This window comes from Mesoplodon bidens (genome assembly GCF_964165515.1).
Source record: "Mesoplodon bidens genome assembly, chromosome: 1".
NCBI lineage: Eukaryota > Metazoa > Chordata > Mammalia > Artiodactyla > Ziphiidae > Mesoplodon > Mesoplodon bidens.
In genome coordinates, this window is record NC_138176.1 from 140,434,681 (window position 1) to 140,446,921 (window position 12,241).

Genomic DNA, 12,241 nt, shown 5'->3' on the forward strand with positions numbered 1-12,241 from the left:
TGTGAATTGACAGAAAGGGGAACATCAGGACCTTTGAGTCTGGAGGTGAGACAAACGAGGCCTGCTTTGGACGTAATATGTACTAAATCCCAGAGCTAAAAGTTATCAGCGATAACTATTGCAGAATTTTCGCTTCAAATCAAACCTCCTCCAACCCAAAGTAGCCACAGTGGAAAAGATACTGTTGTACATTTTAATAGGGAGGAAAGAACTGAAATTGGGTTAAGCAAAGTCAGATATACTTAAAAATGATTTTTCCTGGTAACAGTTACCATTTTGCAGTGTTTTCAAGAGTACAGTTAATGTAGCAAAAGAAGTGATTGTGCATGGATTCATCTTTTTTTTTCTTTCTTTTCTTTTCTTTTTTTTTTTTTAAAAAGAACCTCATACCATGATCCTATAATGGGAAACAAGTATGCAGCTAACAGGAAAAGCACTGGACAACTCAATCTAAGCACAAGTCCCATTAATAGTAGCAGTTATTTGGGATATAGCAGTAATGCAAGAAGTAACTCTTTGAGGTTAAGTTTAATTGGTGACCGAAGAGGTGACCGGCGGCGGAGTAATACACTGGATATAATGGATGGACGGCTCAACCACAGCAGTAGCTTAGCGAGGACTCGAAGCCTTTCCTCCCTGAGAGAGAAAGCCGTGTATGATGTGCAGCCCACTACTGAGCCTGCCAGCTTGATGGCCACCATTTTTTGGATAGCAGCATCTTTGTTAGAATCAGATTATGAATATGAATACCTCCTGGCTCTCAGACTTCTCAACAAACTGCTGATCCACCTGCCTTTGGAAAAAACAGAGAGTCGAGAGAAGATTGAAACCGTACAAAGCAAACTGAAGTGGAATAATTTCCCAGGCCTTCAGCAGCTCTTCCTTAAGGGTTTTACCTCAGTATCCACACAGGAAATGACAGTGCACCTCCTGAGTAAACTCATTGCTGTCTCCAAACACACGTTGGTGGATCCTTCCCAGTTGTCAGGTGATGTGACTAGAATTGCACCAACTCTTTGCTTTTTTTTTAGTATAGTGAAATGTAAACTAATCGTTGGTTTTGAAATCTACTAATTTCTGCTTTTACACAAACAGTTATGGTTTTCTTAATATGTGAGATAGCTTAAATTCTTCGGTAAAAGCAAAAAAAAAAAATTTTTTTTTAGAAGATCAAGTACTCCAGGAAATAAAAAGAAAATGGTTTTTGTGAACCATGAAAAAAAATCCTTTAATTTTTCAAATAATGTGCAATAAAATTGGTTATTGTTTGCTTTTTTTTTTTTTGATAGGCTTTCCTCTTAACATCCTTTGCTTATTGCCTCACTTAATCCAGCATTTTGACAGCCCAACTCAGTTTTGCAAAGAAACAGCTAGTCGAATAGCAAAGGTAAGCAAATGTGATGCTGGAAGATAACACTTTAGGGAATTTTCTCTGGAGTTTATCTTAAGGGGGGAAATCTCTTAAAAATCCTTTTACCGTCACTTCCTATCTAAATTTTTATTCTTTTATGCATATGAAGAAGTAATATAGTAATGATATGTTAGCTGCTCAAATGATAGTGAATAAAATTATTTGTTTAGAGTAGCTCTCCTCTGAGTCTGAATCTTTTTCTGCTCTGTTTCCCTACTTTATCCTCTGTCAGTTTCCAAGTCATTCATTTATTTGCCCCTAGATATGTACTGAGCACTGGATCAGGTGCTGGAAATAACAATGATAATCAGAGTAAATAGAATCCTTAGCCCTATGGGCCTTAGGGTGGCAGTGCAGTCAAGTAAGTAGACAATCACCGTAGAGTCTGGTGACTTTGCAATGGGAGAACAAAATATTCTAGGGACACATAAAGCAAAAGTCTGCCTGGGGAAGTCATATCTAAGCAGACTTGAAGGGCAAATAAGAGTAAGCAAAATAAGGTCCCTAGATGAGAAACAAGAGCAGGGCTGAAGGTAGAAATTTTCCAGGCAGGAGAAATTGCATGTGCAAAGGCCCTGCGGAAGAAGAGGGCATAATGTATTTTTTGATTCTGAAAGTTCTCTCTCCCTTTATGTTTGCCTTTTTCCTTCTAACATTCTCTTTATCTTCTCTCTCTGCTCCCTTCATTCTTTTTTCTTCCTTATTTGACTCTTTCCCTCCCATCATATATTTCTTAAACACGTATGTAGCTATTTTTAAATCATTTGTGAACATTTGTTTAAAAGTTTTATAGCTCTTAGTCTTAATTGTAAAAGAATATGATTTTGACATTTTATCTATTTAGTAACTTCCTCTTAAGAACAATAAAGAGATCACAAATACCTTACCTTCGGCTTACCTTCGGCTTAAACTGAATTCTTCACTAATTTTATTTTATATATTTATTTTTTTTGTCACATTGAGTCTTGGAAAAAAGACTTTTCAGGCTGAAAATACAAACAGTTACAAGAAGGAGTTATAGGAATTTACAAGTAATATACATACAACAGGAAATCAGGTGAACTGGAGGGGGTGACTCAATAGTAATATAAGTAAGATAACCTGGCTAAAGCACTGGAAGAAAAATCAGAGAAGTCTGCAACAGAAGGGAACAAGCAAGTAAATTTCTCTGGAAGAGCTTTTTATATAAGCAATTTTTTTCAAACCTGAGATTCAGTTAGCAAGTAGCACAGCAGTAAATGGAAAGAGCAAGCTTCTGGAAAACCAAATAAAACACCCATCTCTCTGTGGCCCACATTTCAATACTGTTAAGTGCAAATTTATCTCTGGGTGCCAGTGGAGTGAAAAAATACTACCAACCCAATTAATCACATACACAGTAACAAGAGTAAGAACATTTTCATTATCTGGATAGAAAATATTTAATAAGTGACAAGAAAATATCTTAATAAAATTTGCTGTTGAATCCATCCTTATTTAAATTTCTAAATAGATATGGAGAAATTCTTAACCATTTTAAAAGCATGTATTTGAAAAGAAGAGCCATTATTATAGTTCATGGAGACATATCTTAGTTTTGAAAATGATGGTTTGCACTAAAAAACCCAACAACATGTGTTTGCATTAATGAGGTCTAAAAGTGATTTTTTAAAATAATGTATTAAAATGACTTTCATTTTAATATTCTAATAACATACCATTAGGAAAATGTAAGCAAAGATTTTTTTTTCTACATGGAGGGGTAAGAAAGAAAATATAAGGAAAAAATGTATATTGGCTTATTTCGGGATTTTAAGAAAGCAAAAAGCATAAATCCCCTGATAGGGGAAGTAGAAGCATTTGAGATGGGCAGCTGAAGTGCTGAGTAATTTGCTAAGTGTTGGGTCAGGTGAGAAGCACAGCGTGACCGGAAGGCCATAGAAGCCCCTTGAGCTCCAAGCCTCTGCTGTCATGACCGAGGCAAAGCACAGGAAAGTCCCAAATATCTTTTATGTTTTTAAGAAATCAAATATGTGGCTTTCTGTTAGTCATAAACTGCTATTAAGTCTGTTTTCTTCCTGTTGAGCAGCACACAAAGGTTCCCTCTGTGGCCTTTCAGCAACCTGCAGGATGTGAACTGAATTGATTCCTTAATTGTTCTCTCACTTAAACTGTTGAGAATAATTTTCTGCCATTATGTGCTTCCTCATTATGCAAATGTCACTCTTTCTACTGTTTGTGCCCTTGGAGAGCACAGAATTTCAAAATGAGGCAACACTTAGGACAAATATTGTCCTTTTTAGCTATTCATTATGGCAAAAATAGTATGCTAAAAAAGTTGGTTATAAAACATACTCTTTTTTGGCTCGTATTTTAACCTGGTAATTCCAAAGTTCCAAAATTAAATCTAAGCCACTTGCTTTACTATAAAATTACACAGCCTATCATTCCAAAGAACTTTCTTCTGTTTCAAAAAATAGGTTTTTAAAAAATCATTCTTTCAAAAAATATTCTTTAAGAATGTAAGAATTCTATAGGAATGCCTTATCCTTCAGGATAAGATTAAAGAATTTACTCTATAAAAATTTTTGCTGAAGGATAACAAATTTTGAAATTATAAAGTTATGTGGTTTTTTAAAAATAGTGTGATAAATTATTATATTTTGAAATACGAATCAGAAATATCAAACTTTTCTTTTTTCTTCCTGGTGTCTGTTTTATGAGTAAAAGGCTAATGGCATGAAAACAACTGCTTTTAATGATTTTACAAAACAACTTCCAAGGTACTGTATTAGTCTCTGCATAGTCTTGCATGCCTTCATATCTTGGGCCTATCCAGTGATGCCGTCTGCATGACGAATCAAAGTAAAAGTTAGTTATAGTCATCTGAAAGTTGAAAATACATATATTTTAGTAGGTAATACTCTACTTTCTTTATCAAATGCTCTAGGCAATTTGTGAAAATACATACCAAACATCAATAAGATGGAAGAATAAGTGAGGAAAAGGAAAAAAGGAAAATTAAAAGAAATTTCAACGAGGCTAGCCTTTCATGATAGATGAGGCTATAAGACGAGGGTGGCCTTTTTCCAGGTCTTCATTGTTCAGGTATCCTCGGAGGAGGGTAAGGAACATCTCACCAGTTAACTCAGGGAACCAGACGGACTATGAAGGTGCATTTAGTCAGTAAGATCCTCCCAAACATTTGTTGATTCAGATTCTGTAGTACCATATCACGCAAAGTCTAGGAAGTCAGTACACTTTGTAGTAGCCTGTAAATGATTGGCCAAGGACCTTAAGAGCTTTAGGTGATTTCCTGAAGAGTAGCTTGACGTCCACACTGGAGTTGCAGGACTCAAACGTTTTATCAGTCCTCCAATGAAGTCCTTTGACTGTATCACACAGGTTGAGGTTTCTGCAGTTGACTGCTCTAGTGAGATACCCTGGACAGCTTGAGACTAAAGCATTGCTTCTTTGGCGTAGCAGCTCCAAACCTCGCTGAGGATTCCCACGTGGAGCCTGCCTGTTTAGTTATTTGTGCACTGAACCGTATATAGATTTTACAAAACAAAACTCTTTTTACGAAATGACACACAGGGTTTACAAAAACATTTGGGTTTTTACCAAAGACATTTTACATCAGACTGAAGAAAAGCCACACTATTTAACACCCACGGAAGTGCTTGACATATTAATCCTCTCTGTATGATCTAAGGTATTCTCTTAAGAATGCCTTGTGCTTTTTTCCTCTTCTGTTTAACTTCTCTACCGTATTGAAATGAAATGCATTAACTCTTCAACATATATATCTAAATTGATTCATTAAATTAATACATTTAGTATAAAATCAAGTTTAAACTTAACTGTCTTTAAGTGAATGAAATTTTTGTTTGCTTTTTTAGGTTTGTGCAGAAGAAAAATGCCCAACGCTTGTCAATCTGGCTCACATGATGAGTCTGTACAGTACGCACACGTATTCCAGAGACTGTTCTAACTGGATCAACGTAGTGTGTAGATACCTGCATGACTCCTTCTCAGATACTACATTTAGTCTTGTGACTTATCTTGCAGAGGTAAATTCACCCCCCCAAAAAAAGGGTTTTTCAACTGTTCTGTGGCAAAATTTTCAAGTAGATTTATTTCTAGAAGCAGCACTGATGCTAATTAATCTTCAAATTTTCTTTGAGAATGAATATAGGTAACATCTTTTTTTGAAGAAAAGTATAGGTAATATCTTTCACGTAAGGAGGAAGTTTTTATAAAGGTTTTTTTTTTTTCATTTTCAGTGTTTATTTCCTCATTCACTGTCCTTAAGTGACATAAAACTCATAATAATATAAACCTCACCTTTATTTCAAAAGGCAAATGGGTTTTTTCCTGGTCTTGATCCTAGGGAATGGTTATCTTTTTGTTTCTACAAAACCAGCTCTTGGCTTTGAGATCCTTTCTAGAAATACAGCATGCAAAGTCATTTCTGCTGGGCAAGTTTTAATTTTGATGATATATTTCCTTCCTAATGTAAAATATGATTTTGGGGGGGAGTAAATAGAATTTTAAAATCTGGTGATAGAACAGCATGAAAATTTAATACAGTTGACCTTGAACAACGCAGGAGTTAAGGGTGCCAAGCCTCCACACGGTCAGATCCACATGTAACTTACAGTCAGCCCTCCACATCCGTGATTCAACCAACTGTGAGTCCTATAGTGCTGTAGTATTTACTACTGAAAAAAATCTACATATAAGTGGACCCATGCAGTTCAAGCCTGTTATTCAAGGGTCGACTGTATTTATTTGTTGAAGAACTAACTTCTTGCCTAGAAAAGTAAATTATTGAGTAGAGAGCCACAAGGAGACCCTCAAAAGGAAGAAATTCCTAGTCACTAAAAATGTTTGTCAGTGATACCTTCCTTTTCAGAAAGTTGACCTCTGGCAACTAAACCTAACACACTGTACAAACTTAAATTATTTGTAACTCAATAAACATTTTAAGTATTGCTCACAGCACTGTTTAACTTAGCTAAGTCACTGATGGTGGGCATTATAAAGTGCTCAGGACTCGTGTGGATGTTTAAGGTGTTGGTTTGGATGGGTTTACTCCCATCGACTTTATATTTAGGTGAGCCAACAGCGTGAGCCCTCTGCCTGAGAGCTTCCTAACCTGAATGAATGCGCATCGCTAGGTTATCTTATACCTACACCTTTAGGACAAGAGCCAACATAAAGCCAGACCTCCTTAACTGGCTTTGAATTTAAGTGCCACTATAAAGTTCAACTTTTGCGCCACCATAAAGTTCAACACTAAAGCAACACTAGCGCTCCCTGAAGACCCACCCATGGGGTTCTAAGGTCTGGCACTGGCACAATACAGCCCATTGGGTACCACATGTGGGCCATATAGTTCCAGTCTACAGAGAGAATGCTTTGTCCCCAGTGTTACTCTTACTAGTGTAAGTTATCCTTATTTTATGATTATTAATAACTCTCAAATTATTACTAACAACAGTACTAAAATTAGTCACATATATTTAAAACTACACATATATAATTTAATTGTCCTACAAACCCTACGAGGCAAGTGTTATCAGTTTTATTTTTAAAAATCAAGGCTCAGAGAAATAAGAAACGTATCCAAGGTCACATAGGTAGTAAGTGGCTGGTGTGAATGGCTGGCGGGTATTAGTTATTCTTTGGTGACAGTGGTGTAGTGGTTTTTCTCTTAACCTAAAATAAATGGTGTTTAACTAAATTAGTTAAGGATATAAAAGAAAGCACTAAGATTAAGATGACAAGTAATCTGTCTAATTCTCCTTTCTGCAGCAAGGACAAGTAACAGTAATAGACATTACCTTTTACCTTCATTATTCTCTGGATTTCTGATAACTCTAACCATGAACTCTTAGGTTAAATCTATTATGGTTTTCAACATCACTAATGTAAATCCTGTGGAATTTTCTTTAACCTGATTAAAGTATACTTTTTAATATTACTTTCAGTTGTTAGAAAAAGGACTGTCCAGTATGCAGCAATCATTACTACAGATCATCTATAGTCTTTTGAGTCATATTGACCTCTCCGCTGCCCCAGTCAAGCAGTTTAATCTGGAGATCATAAAGATTATTGGCAAATATGTACAGGTGAGTGACCCCAAATCTCATGTATAGAAGTGTTCATCTCGAAACAATTCATAATCATAAAAAAATTGGAAACACCTCAAATGTCTAAGATAGGGGAAGTGGTTAGTTCATAAATCATGTTTTCAGGAATAGTTACAACATGAGAAAATGCTCTCAACCTGAGTGATGTAAAGCAGAATCTGAACAGTAGGATTGGCATGATTCCTGATTTTTATTTTTAATGATTACATCTACAAATGTACATTTCAGGAATCACTGGAAGGAATGTACACAAATGGCAGCAGTCACTGTCTCTGGACAGTATGATTGTGACTCTTTGTACCTTTCTGTTTTTAACCAAGTCCTACATAATGAACAGATATTACTTTTAGAAACAGAAGAACTCTTTGAAGAGTCTGTATTTTAGAGTTGCTTTCTGTGTCTGGTAAAAAGTGCCAGATATTTAGAAAGTAGAAAATCAGACTTGGTTTAACTGTAAATGGCGACAAGTCAACTTGGTCTGTACTGAATTTCACTTTTGAACTATCTGTAAGAAAGGCCTTGATCACAGTAGTTGAGAGTCCGCCTGCCAATGCAGGGGACACGGGTTCGTGCCCCGGTCCAGGAGGATCCCACATGCCATGGAGCGGCTGGGCCCATGAGCTGTGGCCGCTGGGCCTGCGCGTCCAGAGCTTGTACTCTGCAACAGGAGAGGCCACGGCAGTGAGAGGCCCGCGTACCGCAAAAAAAAAAAAAAAAAAAAAAAAAAAGAAACGCCTTGATAAGCAGAGCAGTATTGTGGATACAACTGAGCAAACAGAGCGAACTCTTTGAGAGCCTTAACGGATTAATACTTTGTGTTTCTACTCCAGTGATACTGCATTCGCTAAAGCAAAATTTACAAATGGAAATACTCATCTGCAATGAGCTTGTGTTCTTGTCCATTTCTGAAAGTAACACAACTGTATTAAAATGTTTTTCAGTATTTTTATTGGGTAATCTGGGTTATTTTTTAGATTCCCTTGAAAATCAGTGATTGCAAATATTAAAAAAAAAAACATAGGTTTCTTTGGTAACCCTGTGTATCTTCTCTATTTTTATCTCTTAAGGAGCAAGGCTTCACCACTCAACAATTATATTTTTTTTCCTAAAGCACTTTTCTCTTTTTATTCCTTAAGGCTTAAAGAAGTTAACTCATCCGATATTTGCTGGATCACCCGCAGAAATACATAGCACATTGAATTACTAATTTATGAAACATAGATTCATTTCTTTTGTTCAGAACCACAAGTTTATATGCCCACTGGGCCAGCAAGTAACCATAAGAGGGCATAGATTTATGACTAAGTGAACTGCACATTCCTCATCTAAAAGGAACAGCATGACTAAGAATGGTTGCCATGTTGGAGTACAGGTCCACTGTGGCCAGAACTTCTAATTTTTCTTTTCTAATTTATAAAGAGAAGCTCAAAATCTGGGTTTTTCTTTAAAATCGCCTAATTTTAAAATGTCTGAAATTTCTTTTTATTTTTTAATTATTTTATTTTATTTTTAATTTATTTATGTTTTGGCTGCGTTGGGTCTTCTTTGCTGCGCGTGGGCTTTCTCTAGTTGTAGTGAGCGGGGGCTACTCATCGTTGCAGTGCACAGTCTTCTCATTGCAGTGGCTTCCTTTGTTGCGGAGCACGGGCTCTAGGCGCATGGGCTTTGGTAGTTGTGGAACGTGGGCTCAGTAGTTGTGGCTCGCGGGCTCTAGAGCACAGGCTCAGTAGTTGTGGCACACAGGCTTAGTTGCTCCACGGCATGTGGAATCTTCCTGGACCAGGGCTCGAACCCATGTCCCCTGCACTGGCAGGCGGATTCTTAACCAGTGCGCCACCAGGGAAGCCCTTAAATTTATTTTTGAATGTTGGGTAAACCAAGGTTATATTTAGCTGACAGGTCATCCCAGTTAGTGACTTCTGCTTTATTCAAATATTAAACATTTTACATACTTGAACTCTTGATGATCTTTCACATTTAGAACACAAGTACCAATATAATTTATGGAAACATCTCTGAAGAGATTTTAGCATTTTGCAATGCCCAGGGCTCCTAATTATTTCCATAAGAAAAAAATGATGATGATTTTTACATAGTCTAACTTTGTTAAAGATAAACTTTTTTCTACGATGATGTGCTTAAAATGTCACAGTATCATGTGGACTTTTTTTTTTTTTTTTTTTGACTGCGTTGGGTCTTCGTTACTATGCGTGGGCTTTCTCTAGTTGCGGCGAGCGGGAGCTACTCTTCGTTGCAGTGTGTGTGCTTCTCATCGTGGTGGCTTTTCTTGTTGTGGAGCACAGGCTCTAGGTGCGCGGGCTTCAGTAGTTGTGGCTCATGGGCTTCAGTAGTTGTGGCGCACAGGCTCAGTAGTGTGGCTCACGGGCTCTAGAGCACAGGCTCAGTAGTCACGGGCTTAGTTGCTTCGTGGCACGTGGGATCTTCCTGGACCAGGGCATGAACCTGTGTCCCCTGCATTGGCAGGCGAATTCTTAACCACTGCGCCACCAGGGAAGCCACATGTGGACATTTTTAATTTCTAGTAATATTTTATGCTTTAGATGTCTTCATAGTAAGATGTTATTAGCTAAATTGGATAATTCAGTTCTGCCAAAGATTTTTCACTTCCTTTTTTAAGTAGTATTTCCCCTCTCTCAGAACTGCCAACTGTGAAACAATATGTATAATACAAGGTTGAAGTTTGATTTTGGTACCACAAATAAGAAAAAAAGTCATTTTTATATGATTTTCAGTAAGCAGTAAAAAAAAAAAAGTTCTAAATTTTTAATTAGACATTGATTCCTCTCCACATATACGTCTGTCATATAAATCATTCCTAAATTTTATTGGCAGAAATATACAAAACTAAAAGTAGAAGAATAACTCGAAAACATAGCCACCATATATAGGGGGAAAAGTTCACCCTATACAAGTCAGGAATCACTGAGAGCATCGTTTTAGCGTAGCACTTATGCTTATTGTTTGGGGCTTGGGTCGTTACGAAAAATCTAAAATTTTTTTAGTATTTTAATATTTTTATGTCTAAAAAGCATGCATCAAAAATTGTTTATCTCGGGCTTCCCTGGTGGCGCAGTGGTTGAGAGTCCGCCTGCCGATGCAGGGGACACAGGTTCGTGCCCTGGTCCGGGAAGATCCCACATGCCGTGGAGCGGCTGGGCCCGTGAGCCATGGCCGCTGAGCCTGCGCGTCCGGAGCCTGTGCTCCGCAACAGGAGAGGCCACAACAGTGAGAGGCCCGCGTACCGCAAAACAAAAAAAAACAAAAAAACAAAAAAATTGTTTATCTCCAAGACTTAAAACATTTAAAGTTTTAGAGTCTTAAAGCCATATACTTCATTCATCTAGAAAGTTCACATACATTATACAACCCCTTTGTTTACCCCAACTGCCAGACTACTGTATTAGACTTTCTCAACCAATAATATTTATAAAGCACTTATTGGGAAAAATGCAAAATATTCTGAGTTGGTAGCATTATTATATGTACAATATCTCATAAATTTAACAGTACAAATAATAACTTATTTTCTTTCCTTTTGTAACTCAGACCCTCTGTTAGGGACCTCAAAGTAAAAATGAATAATTTATAAGGAGTTTTTGTAGAAATAATATTTTCATTGCCTACAGTGTACACTAAGTTTTTGTTCTTAGTTAAATATGTGTTTGTCTATTATTTTTTGAAACCAGAGTCCTTACTGGAAGGAAGCCCTTAACATCTTAAAACTGGTGGTGTCTCGCTCGGCAAGCCTTGTCGTGCCCAACGATATCCCCAGGACCTATGGAGGAGATACAGGTTCTCCTGAAATATCCTTCACTAAAATTTTTAATAACGTCTCTAAGGAGTTGCCTGGGAAGACCTTAGATTTTCATTTTGATATATCTGAGGTAAGATGCTCAGAGATTGATAAAGGTACTCTATTAGAAATTTTCATTTCTTCATTTATTCATTCTGTCATTCAACAAGCATTGATTGAGCTCATACTCAGCAGTAGATGCTGTGACAGGTGTCATGAAGATGGGGTGGGAGTGGGGAGAAGGCCTATAGCCTCTTGGGGAGATAGGCAAATAAACATTGTGATAAGTGCTTTGACTGGAAGTAGGTTTGAAGTTCTATAGGAATATATAGCATGTACATATAACCTGATCTGAGCTGAATGTTGAGAGATAAGTAAACCTAGACAGGTATATATGGAAGTCTGGAGAGGGAGGAGTAATCCAAGAAAAAGCAGCATGTGTGAATGAAGGCTTGTAAGTGTGAGAAAGCACGGCGCTCTGGAAACTTCCATCCAGTTAGTGTGGCCTACCCTGAGCACAGAGTACAGAGGATGGAGGTATAGAGTGGGATGAGAGAGGAAGCTGAAGGCATAGGGAGCCGCAAGGTCACCGGCATCTTGTCTGATGAGATGGCTTTCTCTTGAAGCAGTAGGCGCTCTTAAAGAATTTTTAGCTGGAATAGGAAATATTAGGATTTGCATTTTAGGAAGATCACGCTGGCAACAGGATAGAAAATGGACCATGGAGGAGTGGGGTGGGAATTTTTAAGGAATCTGTTAGAGTAATTTGGGTAAAAGATAATGTTGGACTGTGTCCCTAGGCAACTGCAGAGGAAACAAAGAGGGAAAGGATGGTTTTCAAAAGTCTGAGGAAGTAATTGATGGGGTTTGATGGGGAGG

At 37.4% G+C, this 12,241-nt stretch overlaps 1 protein-coding gene across 7 annotated transcripts in view; it reads left to right on the plus strand.

Moving 5' to 3' along the window:
• FRYL (FRY like transcription coactivator) overlaps window positions 1-12,241 on the plus strand; it is a 246,852-nt gene that overhangs the window by 200,561 nt on the left and 34,050 nt on the right. For all 7 annotated transcript variants that reach the window (XM_081234991.1, XM_081234990.1, XM_081234992.1 and 4 more), the window contains 5 exons: window positions 381-988; window positions 1,290-1,387; window positions 5,293-5,463; window positions 7,387-7,527; window positions 11,256-11,453. In XM_081234991.1, coding sequence (XP_081091117.1) covers window positions 381-988; window positions 1,290-1,387; window positions 5,293-5,463; window positions 7,387-7,527; window positions 11,256-11,453 — 1,216 coding nt within the window. The remainder of the gene's footprint in view (window positions 1-380; window positions 989-1,289; window positions 1,388-5,292; window positions 5,464-7,386; window positions 7,528-11,255; window positions 11,454-12,241) is intronic.